Consider the following 17,486-nt stretch of genomic DNA (forward strand, 5'->3'; position numbering starts at 1 on the left):
CATGAAATGAAAGGAAGTGGTGCACTTCATGATTAACAATATTTTAGTCTTTTAAAGTGGCAGTAGTTGGATGTTTGTGTCACATTATTCCAAGATCGTTACTCAATCCTCACATTTTAGAAGCTGGAACAAGCAAAAGTTTGACATTTTTGCTTAAAAAAAAGACTAAAATGATTATACACAATCATCAAAATAGTGGTGAGAAGTCAACACAGGAGGCGGAAAGATCCCTGGAGGACTCAATTAACTTTAATTCAGTTGAATCCAACACCAAGAGTGGGGTGTCAAAACCGCTCAGAGATATGAGCTACAGAGGAAATACATGGTGGCTCAATGTGTTAAAACGCTCACGAGTGATGTTGAGGTTGTGAGTTCGATCCCTGTTTGACTCTGTGAGTCTTAATAAAGATTCAAACTTATGATTTTTGAGGTTTCTGCAGATACTATGAGGACTTGTTGACTGTCCAAAGGAAAAAGCAGAAGCAGTGAAGAGTGTCAGATGAAATAGCTCAGGGTGTTAGGAGACTGACTACAATGCCTGAGGTTGTGGGTTCGAACCTTATGAAAATGGTTGAATTTTAAAGCCCAACACCCAAAGTGAAGAAATAAAAGCGCCCGGAGAACAAGTTCAAATGCGAAGGGGACCTGGTGGCGTGGTGGGTTCGTCTGTGACCGCAAGATTGGAGCGGTGCAGTGTGGTTCGAATCCCGCCCGTGGCTGGTATCTGGAGCATCACTTCACGCATGCTGGTGAGCACGGGCGGTGGGTAAGGGAGAGGGCCGTGTCCCCTCCCGATGTTTCAAGAGATACAATCTGGGGGTTATGCAGTAGAGAAGGAAATATTTTAGTGAAAGGGTTCATGTTTTTGGACAACACGCCTTATATTATTATATTCGCAACTTTAGTCATGCACACTACATGACACTAACACACCACATGAGTGTCATGACGCATGACTAAAGTCATGCGTCATGACACTAACACACTACAGGTGTAACACACTACAGGTCATGACGCATGACTTTAGTCATGCGTCATGACACTAACACACTACAGGTCATGACGCATGAGTCAGACACTATAGTCATGATGAAGCTTAGTACCTCTCATGGCAGTAGCTTTTTTTTAATTTCATAGACACTTTAGTCATTCAGTTATTCTCTCAGACCATTATAATGATACACTAGTTTGAGACCCCCCCTCCCCCACCACTACTTGGAGGTGACATGGATGGGAGCACATGCTTCAAACATTTGTGCCATTTGATATCTATCAATTTAAATGTGGATGGACTGCAGAGGGGGGTGTTTGGTCGGTTGTTGTCAGACTTGGACTCCTCATTAAGGCGGAACCTTTCCAACAACACAATCTGCAGCGACCCATCCCCGTCGTGTTGCAACAGCAACAGTGTTTTTGTGTCGGCGACCAAATGTGTGAAATAAAAAAGGTACTGCCAATTTTCAATACAATGTATGTGAGTCTTACCAGGCGAGTTCTGTGGGGAGAAGACAGTGGATCCTCGAGGTGAAGTAAGGCATCATTCATCATCTTCGACATCATCTTCATCTTCAAACAGACTGAGGGGGGGGGGGGGGGGGAGGAGGAGGAGAAATTGAATAAACTCAACAGGCTGAATTAAGTTGAAAGCAAGAGAGAAAGTGAGGAGGAAACAAGGAGAGAAATGAGGGGAGGGAGGAAGGACGTGGGTCTCACCTTAGCAGCATGACAAGGTCGGCGTCACCTGACAGCCTGGCCAATCCTGAGCCTCCGTCCGTGCGGATTTTCTATTTTCATTTCTTCCCCCCCTTCTGGTTTCAGAGGAAGAGTTTTGTTATTATGTGCCATACATGCTAGTAGTCCAGTTGACAACAAACATGTCCTGTTAAAGTGTGTGTGTGTCTCACCAGTCGTCGTGGGCTGACCTCCCTGGCACTGTGGCTGCGTTGGCGGGTAGTCAGGAGGATTGAAGGTGGCTGCATATGTATACGCTCACACACACACACACAAGTACTTCTACACATATTTACATACTGTACATATTTATATTTATAAATAAATATTCAAAATATTCATTTCAACTGCATTTCTGTGTCTCCATGGTAATGGCGTAGGTGGCACTAAACTTATTGTAAAGCACAAAAGCGTAGAAATAAAGAAAAGTAGTCTTTAGTAGTCTCTTTTAAAGTTACGTCTTTTATTTGTGTATTTATTTCAGCATTTATTTACGTACTTATCGATGAATTAAGTCCTTCACGTGGGAAATGCTGGTAATGATATTCTATATTCTTAATTTTGCATTCCGTGGCAGGGAATATGAGCCCTAAGATGAACTCAGCACGAGCGTATGGTGGCAGAAAATGCTGTGTCTATCTGATGTCAGATGGGCACGGATGTCCTTATATGGTATCTCTGCTCCAGACACAGACGAGATGAACGTTAGGTTTATCGTTTGTCTTTGGACAAAAACACAAGAAAAGGCAGAAAAGTCTCTTTCTTAGTGCGAGAACTGACACGGAGAGATGCCAGTGCACACTTTGCATGGGAATGTTCCTCTCACGTCGGATTTGTGGCAGAATACAAACACATGCTGGTGGCGTTTTCATTGTAACAAACAACCCCCGACTTGACAGACACTTAAAGTAACACATAAAACATATATTAACCCTTTGCACTCTGCAATCGAAATGGTGTAGTCCTGCGGCCACTCGGGGGCGCCAGCGAGATATGTTTTTTTCACCGCACGTAAAGTCACGTGAAATTACGTCATCACGAGTGTCCAACGTGGTGAAGCGAAAGGCTTGATCCTCACAACAACAACCGCGAAGGAGACGTCGAGTAAAGCGACGAAACCTGACAGGAGAGTGGCGCTGTACAGCACGCGAGAGCGTGTGGAAATGCGCGCCCACGTTCACAAAGCTGATATATAAATGGAGTGATAAATAATGTTGTTTCTTTTGGAATAACAGAGCCCTGCAGCTCACCCGTCTCTCTCCACCACCGCTCCAGCCCCGCACGCCTCCTGGTTCTGGGCCACGCCTCCAGAGGTCTGCATGGACCGCCCTGGCTTCCTCTTCAAATATTCACCAGGACTTATTCTGGATTCACCAAATTCGGTGGGTTCGTATGCCCCCCCACTGCTGGATCAAATTCAGTGAACTGACAGTAGCTTGTATGGTTTCAGAGTGTTTTACTTGTTTTTAGCTTCCAGATTGTGGTTTAAACTAGACTTTTAAAGGTTCTTGCATATTCATTATTCTGAACTTGTGAACTCTGTAACACTGTATGGTTGTGCTTTTAGGCTCGTTGATATCTTCACACTGAAATAAGTTCAGTTCAAAAAGAAAGTGGAATGCAATATTGTATTATTTATGAGAATAATGTGATTTTTATATTGACCTTCATTACGCTTTCCTTGTGGGCATGGCATTGAATATAGAGGAGATTTACATGGTTTTGTCTGTGGGAGCGTCTCATTAAAATCGGAGACAAATCTTCACTTGTTACGAGACTTGTTAAATCCCTGTTGGACTTTTAAACCCATATGTAAAATACTACAATTATTATACCCACACACACACATCAGAAAAGAATCAGAAGAAAGACAAATCGGTTTACTTTAAACACGTAAAAGGAAATATATTTTTAAAAATGAAATAACAAAAAAGAACAACATTTCATACAGAAGAGCTGCTTTTGTCATTTGCAGAGGTAATTTACACAGGACTTGAAATGAGAACACTTTACTTGAAGTGGAACAACAGCAGCCACACCTCACAGTTGAATATTTACTTTTTTAATTCTCTCTCTTTTTTTTTTAAAGACATTTCAACTGATGTGCCTGCATACTGTAGGTTGGGCTGCATTGTGTCACTTCCAGTAAAGCATGAAGAGGTTATGTCACATACTGAGCTTCTTTTTTAAGGATTAATATACACTGGCTCTTGGTAATTCACTCGTATGACGTACGCACCATTGAAACATTTACACACAAAATTTAGTTATTTTCTCCCCCTCAAAACAAGAATACTCCTTTTTATATTTTTAAAGACAACAGTTAACAGTTCCAAAACGGTGGCTCTAGATTGGATTTATCCCACCTACATGAGGCTCTCCCCTTCCACACAGACATTCCTATGAACACTTTCATTTTAGCAAGTGTGGCTCACTATCTGAGAGTGAGGAAAGAAGAAAATGGTTGTCGTGGCGGTCTGCCTGGCAGAAACCAGGGGTGTGCATAGGTGTTACTGACTTCTCCCCCAAGGCTCTGATGATGCAGTTTATTTTTCTCCTTTCCATTAGTTTTTTTTGTTTTTTTGTTGTCGTCCAGCTCTGGAGCCATGTTTGGTGGTGGATGTTGGTACTTTTTCATAGCGGATCGCGCCCCAAGAACGATATTCCAGGTCCACTGACTAGCATTTCATGTATGAAGGGAAAGGGGTAAACGCAGTCAGAGAGTAGGCAAGACCAAATGAAAACTGAGGTGACGAAATGCGTTACATGTTTTCTTCATTGTCCATTTTGTGCAAACTGAGATGTAAACAAAGACCGTCAGAGGTTGGGAAGGGAAGCATGGTACAACAGGCTACAGCAACACACGGAAAGACAGCGTAGAGGGATGCAGTGCACTCCTTCAACAAACTGACAGGCACAGAGGGCCAAAGAAATAAATAAAGGGCTGGGGGTGGGTGAGGGAGAAAGAAACTGCCAAGTTTCCTGTGCTTTTTGCTTCACTCAAACTTGCATGTGGAGCTGAGAGAGTTACTTGTCGCCACTGTAGCAGCTTCTAATGTGCTTCAAAGTTCGGCTTGTTTGTCACAGGGGCCGAGGAGATTTGGAGATGTTGGTGAGGAGGACACGGAGTACCACAAGAAGTGCCTTTTTCTTTTTTTCTTTTTTTTTTAAAAGGTCAACACACAGGCACCCACATAAAACTGCTTTATGGTCATGCTCACTATTGCCTTTCCAATATTACCACCCATCCATCAATTACAAAAGAAAAGTACAAAATATCTACCACACTGCCCCTCACTCCCCACCCTTCAACTATATTAGGACAGAACCATAGTCACTTACTTTTTATCATTTATATATATATATGTATATATGTACACAACGATATGCTTTTGAAGTTGTTGAGAAAAAGGGGGTAGGGGCAGGATGAAGTCTCTGTAGTGAGGCATCAGAGTCATTAGTTTCTTCATTTCCCTCTTTTTCAACAACAGTTTATCTACAGAAATGTATGATTCTGATGAGAGAGACGTGATTCAAGGGGATTTGAGCAAAGTTTAGCATCTGTGTCGGATCAGAGATGGATCGTTCAGGGTGATGCGCTAATTGCCGTTGAGTGTATGTCAGTAGACCCAGGAGACGGGGACCCACTGAGAGGTGGTGGACACAAGGTCTACAGCCTCCTCTAGCAGTCGAATGGTGTCATCAATCTCGTTGTTGATGATGGTCTGATCAAAGTAGTGAGCGTAGGTCTGCTGCAGCATCTCTGACTCCTTCTGGAGCCGCTGAAGAGAGTCGTCCTGTGATTGAGAAAAAGAGTTTGATTGCTTTTGGTGTATGTTTAAGTGTGATGTGCTTCAAGGCTCAATTTGCTGGTTATATAAGTTCATACTAAGATACAAAAGGGAACTCTTGGTGGTTGTCTGGTCATAATGCTCTTAGCATCTGTGAAGTGTTTGCTCAATCCAGGCCAATAGTTTTAATAATTGAATAATCTTTTACAATAATTTTTCATTTTCCTACATATTTTCATATTTGAGGTCTTGTTTTGATTTTCAAATGTTGTTTTTTCTGGTTCAGGTCTTATGTTTCTTTCCACTTTCACATCAGGTGTTTTCAGTTTCAGACTTTTGGCCTTGATCGACTGAGAGACATGAGTGACAGTATAACAACAAAGGACTGAGGACTGAGTCTTACTTTACGCAGTACTGGAAGGTCCTGAGCCTTGTTATGCTGCCAGTCATATTTTCACATTCAGGCATCAACTGAGAGACGTGTGTGTGCGTGTGTGTGTGTGTATAGATGTGATTATAACTATGTATGTGTGTATGTGTGTCACATATATGACCCCACACACATACACATATATAACCACACAAATACACACTTGCGTTATATATGTGTTCATATATAACACGTGTGTATGTGTGTTTATGTTTAAACATATATATGCGTATTTATATATAATCATATATCAACATGTGTTTATACATAAACACATATATAAACACATATGTGTTTACATATATGTATATATATATACATATACATACATAATGACAAATCACAAAATGAAGTATTAAAAGTATTAGTGGCAATCAAGAGGAATAAGGATAGACAAAGCCAGACAACTACTTGAGCTACACAAACATGCCTTTCTACAATAAAACAATTTGAACTCACACCATTTAGCTAGTACTTACAGGCAGTTTCCTGCACCACTTTGGGACCTCGAGTGCAAATGAAAAAAGGCATGCCAAAGAAAATACAAACATGCATAAAGCATACAGGGCACAGAAAGTGAGCAAAGCAAAAAGGATGACAGGAACAGAAATTAAGGCTGTTTTCACACTGGGTTTGTTTGAATTATGTTCATGCTTTTACTTTCTCCAACAAACTGTAGTTATTTATATCACTTTTTGCCAAACACGAGATTGGCGCCTGTTTTCTTGTACGCTAGATAAATGGAGAGTAGAGTCCCATTATCATGTGGTATCAAATTAGGCTTGAATTTAATTGGACTCATTTTCTTGTCAAGTTTGGAAAGTGTTCTTTTTATGAAATATTTAAGTGAAACGCCTCTGAATTCAGACTAAAATGCCAGTGTGAGTGCATTTGGACTGAATGAGAGTTAGTACGTGCAGAAAAAGTAAACTTGAAACTAGCACGAGTGAGAGAAGAAGCAAGAAAGTATTTGTGACTGTACCTCAGTCATGCCTGGGGTGATGGTGGGAGCTGCAATGAAGACAACATAGGGAGCGAACTCAGCTGTCCTGAGGATCTTTAGTGCCTGATATGAGAGAGAGAGACATTTTTTTTTGAATTGTGTAGTTCTTCCACAAAAATGAATGAATGCCCAATGAACTGTAAGAAAACGTTGGTAAAACTAAAATAAAAAGGAGGAGAGTGTTAACTCCTTTGACCAAAAAAAATAGATGTGTCAGATGTGACATTGTAATGTAATGTAAAATGTCTCAATAAAATTACAGACTCATAATTTTGTTAATAAAAACTGCCTATCAGCCCTTTAAGTTACACTGAAATGTTACAGTTTCATTTCCTGCATGATATTTGGCATCTGGTACATGAGAGGGCACGAAAAAACTTTTCTTCCAACTGTGGTTGATCAGAATTTTTATCAATGAAGGCAGACGTGATGGATTTTAAGACTTGATTTGCTGATGAATGTTTATCTTAATGGCTTTGTTAATGACCAACAGTGCCTTAGCCGAAGAAGACATTAGGTTGTGACATCTTCTCCGCATGTTAGAACAGTTTGGTTCATAGTATTTTATGGTTATTAAATATATTGAATTCCTTGTGCATATGAAATGCTACTTAATTGACTTTTAGAATTTCTTACTGATGCTGTTGAGGCGGCTGAATGTGTGCAGCTTTTTCAATGCACTGAATTCAGACATCAGCTGTGTTAAAAAGTTGTCATGTAAAACTGTAGGTGCATTTTTGAAAATGGCTTGTTAAATCCTTACCTGTGGTTCGACATCCAGGATGGAGATCATGCCCTGTGTATGGATCTGCCTGATAGTCTCCAGCCTGGTTCCATACATTGCATCCTCGTGGCTGCCATACTCCAGGTAGTCATTGTTGCTGATGTCCTGCATCATCTGGTCATGAGACACAAAGTAGTAGTTCTTTCCGTTCTCCTCATCCTTCTTAGGAGGCCGAGTCGTGTCTGAGCAGAGAGACAGATGGACAGTTAGGAAGAGGGAATGGTGTGTTTTCATTTTTGTGCAGCAGGTGTAAGGTATTTAAGACTGAGCAGCAAAGATGTGTTGCTTATGATTTCCTCTTTGGTTTCTAGTTGGGGGTTGACACCTTACCGCCACAGGACCTTCAAAGGGTTTATATGAGTCAGTTTATGCGTCTTGTTACACTTGTGTAGTTGTTCTGTGTGTGTGTGTGTGTCCTTACGAGGGATAGGGTAGGCGAAGCGGTCAGGATGTTTGGTAATGAGTGTGTTCTTGATGTGCCTCCTACCAACTCCATGTGCACCTGAATGAGAGGAGACAGCAGACAATTGAATTAAACAACTATCCAGTAATAGACAGTAGAGAATCTTGCAGTCTTTCTGTTAATCTTCAACATTGCCTGTCGATATTAAAAAGTAAATGACTCAAATGGTTTGCTCAGTTGTCATGTGATAACAGGTGGTTGTATATGGGGGAGATTGGAATCCCTTTGTCTGTTCAAGGGTGGTCTTGGTCTGATGTGAATTGCCTCTTAATCTTTCTCCGGCTTTCCCCTGACTCCTGGTTGAGGACTTTGACCCCTTTCTAGTCAATGCTGTGTCTAAACACTGGAAACATCAGCTGTCAGTGAACACCAGACCAAAACCAGTCTATTGTTTGGTGTTCCTGCTGTTTCACAGTGTAGTGTCACCCCCAAGCTATTGCATGTGAACTCATACACCAGTCCAGTTTTGTCTTTAAGATGGACCAGCAGAGATCTTAAAGGATCGGTTTGGATTTTTTCTGTGTTAATACTCTCATGCCACAGGACTTAAGGGTGGCTATAACATTTCTCCTGCCCATACTGTGACGTAATACTGCCATAGAGGGACTACTCTGTACAAAAATGTGTTCAAAAGTTCAGCTGAAGCCAATATGAGGCTTCTGTCTGACTTTGCTACATTGATTCACATTTGATTTGTCTAACTCAGACTACTGAAGCTTCTTATTCACTTCGGGTGAACTTTTAAATGTATTTCTGGACGCAAAAACTGTGTATTTTGTCCTCAGTTTCTTATATAGTAGTCTCTCTACAGTGGTATTGTTTCACAGCCAGTATAAAAAAGCAAAACATCATTCAATGACTTAGTAGCGTCCATCATGGTCGCAATCAGGAATTCTTAACCTCTTATACCTCTTTGGCTTGAAGTTTCCCCTGGATGTGCTGCCTCGCTCTGTCTCCTCTCTGTTAAGATGTGATCCTTGAAGTTTATGGTGGAGTTAAACTTGAGATATTGGTCTGTGAATATGTGTCCTGTAGACTCAGTGGTGTAATATCTTTATTTATAATAAATAAAAGTCAGTGATGTCTTGTTATAATGCAAACCTGCAGATTGCCACCACTCCCTGTCCTACACAGACAAATTAACACAACTTTTACTGTTTTCACTTACCAAGTAAAACTAGTGTTTTCCTCTTGAAAGATGGCAGTTTGACCACTTCCTCATACGTCACCAGATCTAGTTGGTCAAACACTGCAAAACAGAGGAGAAACATTAGGTTAGCGTGGCTTCAGCTGTAAAGGGCTAACATGTAAGTTAAGTTCAGGGGTTACAGTAAGTTCACTATTATATAAAAACATTCTTACAATGAGTCTGTGGATAAATTGTGAAGCAAGTGGTTGATATACACTCAGCCACCATTTTTCTTTTTAGGTACACCCAGCTAAACCTAACACAACCTACTACAACAGTCCTGCAGTAACTCCTACTTCATGAAGGTTATATTGTTGAGTTTTTGTTTCACCTGTTTCACAGAGGTGTTGGTTCAACTTATCGGTTATTTTGGTGTTTGCTTGTGGTGCTGTTGAATTGTATTGGGTTATATCCTGAGAGGTATTTTTCCACTCATCAGTATAATGGAATACAACTCAACATCACCACAAGCCAACATCAAAATGACCATTAAGTTGAATAAACGGTTAAACAAAAACTCAACATTGTAACATGACGTTAAGATTTATTACAGGGCTGTTGTGCCTAATAAAACGGCACCTGAGTGTACATACTCCACAAAACGTATCTCAAATGAATGCAGACCTAATACAGATTCAGAGGAGACACAAGAAATGCGAATGAGATTAACATTCATTTCAATGTTTTCAAATAACCATCTGCTAGTTCAAACAAGCAGGCCCGATGAAGGTCTTTGAGAAAGCATTAACACTTGCACTAACCTTGGTCAGATACAACATAACTACTCTGACTGGTTTATTAGTAATGCAAACTGACGAGGTGCCAAACAAAGAAGCCATCATTCAAAAGTCAAGGAGACATCAGGAAGAGAACGAGGTATAAAAGCACAAAGAGGAGGAAGAAAAACACAGAGGCTGGATGCCAGCTGTCTGGAGTTACTTACATGCAGCCATGTCATTGGGTAAGAGACAGCATGAAATATGGACAAAGGGTGGGAGCGGAAGGGTTAATAAAAAGACAAATTGAACAAAAGACACCATAAAAAAAATTGTAAACATCAAAAGCTGTTAATTGCAACACTGTTAGTTACTGAAAACAGGGCAAAATTGAGAGAGCAGTAGGAGAGGTCTGTCAGAGGGAAAATGCAACAGGCGTGCAGCAATTACACATACCTGACGCTACAAAGGTGCAACAACGGGATTATTTATACCTAGCCACTTCAATCACACCATCTGATTTTTAAATGGTACAAAAATACTCATCACTCGTAAGACTGTGCTCAAATTGCGTGACACATAGCTAGTAAATCCCTGACAAAAGGTGTTACCTTCAGCAGTGCTAGTGTAATTTGAGAATGGATTTCTTACACTTTTTTAATTAGGATCAACTGCCTCTTTGCTTTGAGTTACACTGTTTTGCCGTAGTGAGGTACCAAATTAAATGCTTGTAGTGGGTTAGCTTAGCTCTGTTGCACCATTTATTTGTACGCCACGATGTTTTGTTGACTTACCCGCATTGTGCTTGGCCAGGTATTTGTCTTTGTACTGTTTCTTCTTTTTGCCAAACCAGGTACAACTGGCCTGCTGTTCCTGTTTGGTCTTCTCCATCGCTATGCACGCCACACGCCTGAAAAGAACACATGTATTGTTCAATTAAATGGCCTTGTCGGTGGCTTTACATTATAGATGTTAAAGACCCGAAGGGTACACAGAGTAAAAAAAAATTGTAGCTGTTAATGTACACAGATACAAGGACCAGCATTGGTTGAGCGTTGTAGTGAAGCTATTCATGAACTCCTGTGGTATATTGGTAACGCATCTGTCACATGTGATAGAACTACCAGGTTCAAGTCCTGGCGGGAATGTTATGAGGTGTTGAAATTACTTTACATTTGTTCCCCTAATTCTCAATCATAACTTATAGACTACCAAACTAAATTGCCAGTTTATGAAGTTCACCTAGCTAAAACTAATGGGGTCTAATATCAGAGCCTTGCATTAGTTTTAGTTGGGTGTACCTAATAAACTGAGTGTAAATATGCCCAGAAATACAGCACAGATGAAGGGTTTACTTGTTTGTCAGATGTTCTACTCACCACTCCTGTAGCTCAGGTGAGGGGATGAGGCCTGCTGTGCCGTTCTTGGTGTTCTCCAGTTTTCCCTGCCACCAGTTGTGGTCATCCTTGGAGATGATCTGAATGATGTCACCCACCCGGAAGCGAATGCCCGCCTCCTTACATGGGATGAGGTCATCTTTCGCCGGGTCATACTCAAACTGAGCACGTACATAAATCTGTAAGGGCAAGACAGTGAGACAAAAAAATGTGTTAGGTGCTAACAGATGGGCCGAGCTGCCCATAAGAGAGGAGACTGGCTGCTAAATCGTTAAGTTGTCAGGAATGTGGCACTGACGCTTGTCATTAAAAGATAAAAACACAGCAGAGGGAAAATAAAGAGTGTATAAGCTGAAGCAGGAGCGAGCAGACATTTGGATAAATGAACAGCAAGACAAAAATGATCCAACGCGCTTTACCACATCTCTGGGCGTATCCGTTTTTTGTTTTTTTTTGCCTTTTTATGTCCGCTGATGAACCAGGTATGAAGACTAAGCCTTGACAGCTAGCATGGGATCTAGACACCACTACGATGAGGAACCGAGGTTTGCGATGGGGGTGGGAGAAGTTGGGATCTACTTCTACGAAGGGTCCACTTAGAGACATCTTACCTTGATGGACAATTTGTCCTTGATGGCAGGTCTGGAGATCTATGGGGTTGAGAGCATCACACACACTTACACATATATCATGCAGTAGAAAACGTTGGGGGGGCATAAACAAAGGAGGTGTGATGAGGGACCCACAATTGGATGCTGAATCTAATATACCACAACGTTTGTACTGCATTTTCTGTGTGATCTTGACACAGACAAAAATGGCTGAAATCAACTAATGATGAAGTTGTGACCAAGACAAATCAGGGTTCCTAACATTTCTCATCTGAAATTTCGTTCCTTATTACAAACTAATTTCTTAATACAATGTAGCAAGGAAATATGTCTGTCCACAAGGCCATATTACACTACAATGTAATATTTTCTTTACCAGGAAACTTTAGTTTTTTTACAACCGTGTAGGAATCCTTTCCAATGTTCAAGGGAGGCCAAAGCAGACTAGAGCTAAGGCCTGACATTGGAGAATACTCGATGTAAACAAAATAGATGTAATGGAAGAACGCATGAGTGCTTTTCAGTACATACATGCAGATTGGTACTTGTCGGGATGAGTGTTAGTTTGTCATATCAGTAGCAGATTGTAAGGCAAAGGGAGGAACACATAAGTGAACTGGAGGAGTGCAGTGGTGGTGTAAAGAATATGGAAAGCTCACCAGACGGCCTTTGGGCTGGATCGTCGATGGCAGGTCCTAGTTGGGATGACAGAAGAAAGTTTTTGTAGAAGTATTTGTTTCTTACAAACGAAAACATAAAAACAGAGCAAAATTAGCTTAAAATGCTTTTGTGATGACATATGCTTTTATTTTGATAGGTACCAGTTGAAGGGGAACAACATGTGACACTGATCCTGGTCCAGATATAAATCCAAGATATGATTTGACAGTATCTTATCCCATGAATGACTAACTTTGATCTGTATGCTGTTAGATCATAACCACGACAACAACAATAAAACCTTACAAAGACACCATGTTTAATCTTTCTTTCTTTCCTTACTGTGAAACGGTGTGTGTGAGACAGTGAAAAGGAGAAGCAGACATACCAGGATGGAGCTAGTGACACTAGCGTGACCATTTGCAGGTGACTGTTGGGACAAATCTGGTGACTCTTTCTGCAACAGAAAATACAAAATGGATGGGTTTCTCTCCCCCCCACCCAAATATGCCAAAATGTATTCAAGTATGTGTTTTTGATTCCCTACCTCACAAGACATGGACTGGGACCGGTAACTAGGTACAATCTTGAAGGTGATGCTACCCCTCATCTCCCTCTGTGCAGACAATGAAAAAATACATGTTACGCATGAGTTTTTAATGGAAACAATACCTAACAATAATAGCAACACCATACAGAAGCTGAGAGGGTCAAGTGACACTACTACTACTACTACTACTATTACACATAGCAACATCTTTTGGAGTAAATCAAATATGTCTAAAATAAATGCTAAGAATACTGGTTGGATAAAACAAAAGAACACAAAAGTAAAATAAACAGAAAATCAGCCTGCGCAGTCCACATGATGGAAAGTCAGAGGAGGAGAGAGTCTAATCTGAGTGACTTACCAGCATCTTTTGGAGCTGTTCTACTGTCTGATTGGCAACGCTGATGCCGTTAATCTCTCGGATCTCATCTCCTACATGCAGAGTCCCTGAAGCGGAGAAATAATGAATTAATAAAGGCAACAAATGAGGCTCTTGGGTGTTTGAAACATCAGCGCTTCACAAAACAGAGGCCAGAAAACCCCCAGGGGTTATTGAGATGGCTCCAAGGGGAGTCCAACTAATGTAAAGGAAGAGTTTCATTTCAGTATTTCAATAACCAGAATCTACTTTATAATCTCTGTGATTTATCTTATTTTTTAGATCTCATCACATTGACAAAATGAATGGCTGAATGTGCCTGTTTAAATATGCATGCCTGGTGTAAGGTTGCAGGCAGTATTTTCATATGGATGCGTACCTTGTCGATGAATCATTCCACCATGCATGATTCGGGCCACAATACAGTGGTTGAGCTCGTTCATTTTCAGAGTAATGCCCTAGAAGAGACAGACAGAAGGTCAGAGGGAAAACCGATAACAGATCATAACTCAGGTTGCATTTCAGTTACTTTCATGTAACTGCTGAAAAGGTGTGAAAAGTACTTCTGATGTTTGTACTTCACTGTGAACTTATAAGGAAATAAAAGAGCCTGACGGTGAGGATGTCAATTCACCCGTATCTGAAATGTAGTGCAATCTGCGATGTGTGTCTCTGTTTCTGTCTACACACCATTGGCTCATCAGTGTTCTTCTGAAACTGGACCAGGCGAACCCTGGTGACGTTCTCCAGGTCCATGTCTCCGTTGGTGCTGTCTGGGGAGTCTCCGTTCAGGTAAGGTGAAGTGGGTGGGGGGGTCACTCTCAGCGCCTCGTCGCTGTAGACCTCGTGGGCCACCACATCATGGGTCTGCAGCAGAGCCTGGAGAGTACACAGACAGTCGTGAATGTTGGGACCGATGCATCCAATTGCACAGTATCCTAGGTAACCCTGTTTTACAAAACACTGTGTGAATAAGCAGTCAAGAGGAAGGTACACGTGGTTGCACACACACACACACACACACACACACACACACAGTATCTTTGTGTGTATGTGAGTGGATTGCTCCAACGTTAGAAAGAGTGTGGCTTACACTAATCCTCTTTGGGTACTAAGCATGTTACTGACACACAGTGTGTTTTTACAAAACACATCTACTAGCTGCGTTTGCCAAATGATCACATCTGCTTGACAGAGAAACAACATGTTTGCTGATGATGCACGACAGCCATGGAGAGCTGAAACAGCTGGCACTAAAGGCTTTTGACTTATGGTGAACATTACTGTGGCTGAGAAGAACAACAATTGGGGAAAAATTGTGTTTACAAAAGGCATCAACAATGGTATTTGACAATGAATACCAACAAAATGACTGAATACTAGGTTAATAATTAACAGGAACAAAGGATGCCCTTGGATCATTGCTTCATAAGTAAAGTCATGCACTACACAGGAAAAGGTTTAAAATAAAAGAATTGGAGAGTGAGACAGGTTTCTTCCCATGTGCAACCATGCAAAAGCCCTTCACACCCATTTTTCTAGCAGCACTGTTAAATGTCTGTGGCAACCCAGCCGCTCAGGTCAGAGAGCAAGACGGGCTAATTGGATTGAACCAAACCCGAGGTGTGACAGCTCCAGTAAGTGTCACAGACTGAATCAGCACAAGGAAACACCTCAGCCTTGTGCTTCTAACTATAATAAAAGCAAAAGAATGCATCTACAAAAACAACTTACATACAGTAAAAGTCTACCACTTTGCTATTATACTGGTGTAATAACACTTAACTGAGATGAAAACTGCAGCTACAAAACAAGCTACACTCCTTCAGCTTTGGCAATTACAGACACCAACGATGCTATACCTTTACATGAAATCCACCACTAATTCCTTCTGCCTCAGTTTTCAGTTTCCATGTCCATCAATAGTATCCTCTTCTTGTCTCAGGTCTGTTTGAGCCAATAGACTTATCTGACAAACATGGCGGTGCTGCAGTGACCGCAAAAGTAACTGTATATCCACACCGAAGCCCCTCAGCACATTTTCTCTTCAGCTCTTCCTACCGCTCTAATGCTTCTGTCTCTGTTCTTTTTCTCTGCATGTTTCTATCCCTGCCCGCCAAGCTCAGGTGCTAAGCAGCTTTGTGGCAGAGGGAGTTATGTGGATTGTCAAAAGAACCCCACTCGTTACACATTAGATTGTAATCTCACACACCAATAAGTATGCTCTACATGCAAAAAAATCTGAACCTGTCAAAACAATAAAAACATGTACGTTATTCTGTGTGTGTGTTTCTGTAATGTCTCACCATGAAGTGTGGCTGTGTGAGGATCCTCCTGAGCTCCTTGGCCTCCATGTTCTCTGGGTAACATGAGATGGTTTCCAGTACCTGGTGAAAAAAACAAAAGACAAGGGGAGAGAGGTGTGAATCTGAAGAAACAATATGTCACAACACAGTGTCTGATTCTGGTTGTTGTTGATGAATAAATCAGATTAGTGATTTAAAAGCCACATAAAGGAGATGTGTTGTCTCATCTTAAAAATTGTCCCTTTATTTAGTGAACAATGGCAGGGACGTCCTCACCTCTTTGGCTCTCTGCACTCCATCACTTGGAGGATTTCTGATCTGAGGGGATGACCTGGTGTTGATTTTGTCATAAAGCTGAAATGACAAACAATAAGTAACATTTAATTAAGCCCAACTGATAATGCAAGCGTCAACTGTAACAGCACAGTAATAGTAATAAGTAGAAGGTACATGTTGGACAAATAGCTGACTCTTGACTTGTCAGGACACCTACTGGACACGTTTGGTATTACAGTGTGGTTTACTCACATCTAACAGGGTATGGAGGTGTTGATCCTGGAAGACACTGTGGAGGAAGTCCATGTCTTTCTCACTGCAGTCAGTCAATGCATGAATCTCCTCTAGACTGTCCAAAACCTGTGACACTGCCCCTGCACACATACACACACATAAAGAGGTTATACACTCACATATAGACTGAATCACAAGCACACAGATAAACTCACAAGTACATCAAGCAGTCCCAGCAGACATTCAACACTACACAAAATGCAAACACTGAACATGACGGACAGACTTATCCACAAACACACAACCTCTTACACATCCACAAACAGGCAAAAAAACGACAAATGCAACAAAAAAAATAACACCAACAAAAGACAAACAGTACAAGTCACAACAGAAACCACATAAAACACATACAAACACTCAGAACTATTTAACCCCAAGTACCTGCTGCATCGCGCACACATGCAGCAAAACCAGAGAAACAGCGGTACATTGCATCAATACAACATCAGAAGAAAGTCAGTTCAGAAAGTCACAGTGTGGATGATAGGTTAGGAGCAGTACACCCAAGAAAATGCAAAATAGAAAAAAAATGGAAAATGCTAAAATGTAGAGTAAGAAGTAAAGAAAGAATTCAAATCTGACAAATAGTTTCTTAAAAAGTGTAGCCTTCCCACAAATTAAACATGTACTGTAATAATATATCAAATTAAAAGTCTGTGTGTAGCCCACTTAATAAACAAGCTCCTTGGTGATAAAGAAGATGTGACATGTTTAGATGATAGACAACAGTGCAGCGTGGTCAGAATACATTTCCTCTCTCTGAAATTAACTTTTAAAGTAATTTAGAGATGAGCGTTGATACTTTTGAACCCACAAGCCAATCCTTAAATGACCACAGAATTTATTAGCGGTAGGTGAGATGATTTTTACACGACTATGATCAGAGTTTTCCAAGGCCTCTAC

At 41.0% G+C, this 17,486-nt stretch overlaps 1 protein-coding gene and 1 long non-coding RNA gene across 6 annotated transcripts in view; both read right to left on the reverse strand.

Annotated features, from left to right (window-relative positions):
* Positions 1–227: 227 nt before the first annotated feature.
* Positions 228–3,017, reverse strand: LOC139306507 (uncharacterized). The gene is made up of 5 exons (XR_011599478.1): positions 2,982–3,017; positions 1,905–1,973; positions 1,714–1,808; positions 1,486–1,577; positions 228–813 (listed from the first exon to the last, which is right to left on the reverse strand). It is a non-coding gene; the product is annotated as an uncharacterized lncRNA (long non-coding RNA).
* Positions 3,018–5,342: 2,325 nt separating this feature from the next.
* LOC139306828 (peripheral plasma membrane protein CASK-like) overlaps positions 5,343–17,486 on the reverse strand; it is a 35,498-nt gene continuing 23,354 nt past the window's right edge. For 2 of the 5 annotated variants that reach the window (XM_070930782.1, XM_070930783.1), the window contains 16 exons: positions 16,539–16,660; positions 16,287–16,364; positions 16,011–16,091; positions 14,395–14,583; positions 14,084–14,162; positions 13,687–13,772; positions 13,323–13,391; positions 13,164–13,232; positions 12,775–12,810; positions 11,487–11,683; positions 10,902–11,017; positions 9,371–9,451; positions 8,161–8,241; positions 7,719–7,921; positions 6,935–7,018; positions 5,343–5,528 (listed from right to left, as the gene is read on the reverse strand). In XM_070930782.1, the coding sequence (XP_070786883.1) occupies positions 5,352–5,528; positions 6,935–7,018; positions 7,719–7,921; positions 8,161–8,241; positions 9,371–9,451; positions 10,902–11,017; positions 11,487–11,683; positions 12,775–12,810; positions 13,164–13,232; positions 13,323–13,391; positions 13,687–13,772; positions 14,084–14,162; positions 14,395–14,583; positions 16,011–16,091; positions 16,287–16,364; positions 16,539–16,660 (1,748 nt within the window). In that variant the 3' untranslated portion in view covers positions 5,343–5,351. The remainder of the gene's footprint in view (positions 5,529–6,934; positions 7,019–7,718; positions 7,922–8,160; positions 8,242–9,370; positions 9,452–10,901; positions 11,018–11,486; positions 11,684–12,774; positions 12,811–13,163; positions 13,233–13,322; positions 13,392–13,686; positions 13,773–14,083; positions 14,163–14,394; positions 14,584–16,010; positions 16,092–16,286; positions 16,365–16,538; positions 16,661–17,486) is intronic. The other 3 variants (XM_070930784.1, XM_070930785.1, XM_070930786.1) reach the window with 3 other exon arrangements.

This window comes from Enoplosus armatus, chromosome 24 (genome assembly GCF_043641665.1).
Source record: "Enoplosus armatus isolate fEnoArm2 chromosome 24, fEnoArm2.hap1, whole genome shotgun sequence".
In the NCBI taxonomy this organism is placed as follows: domain Eukaryota; kingdom Metazoa; phylum Chordata; class Actinopteri; order Centrarchiformes; family Enoplosidae; genus Enoplosus; species Enoplosus armatus.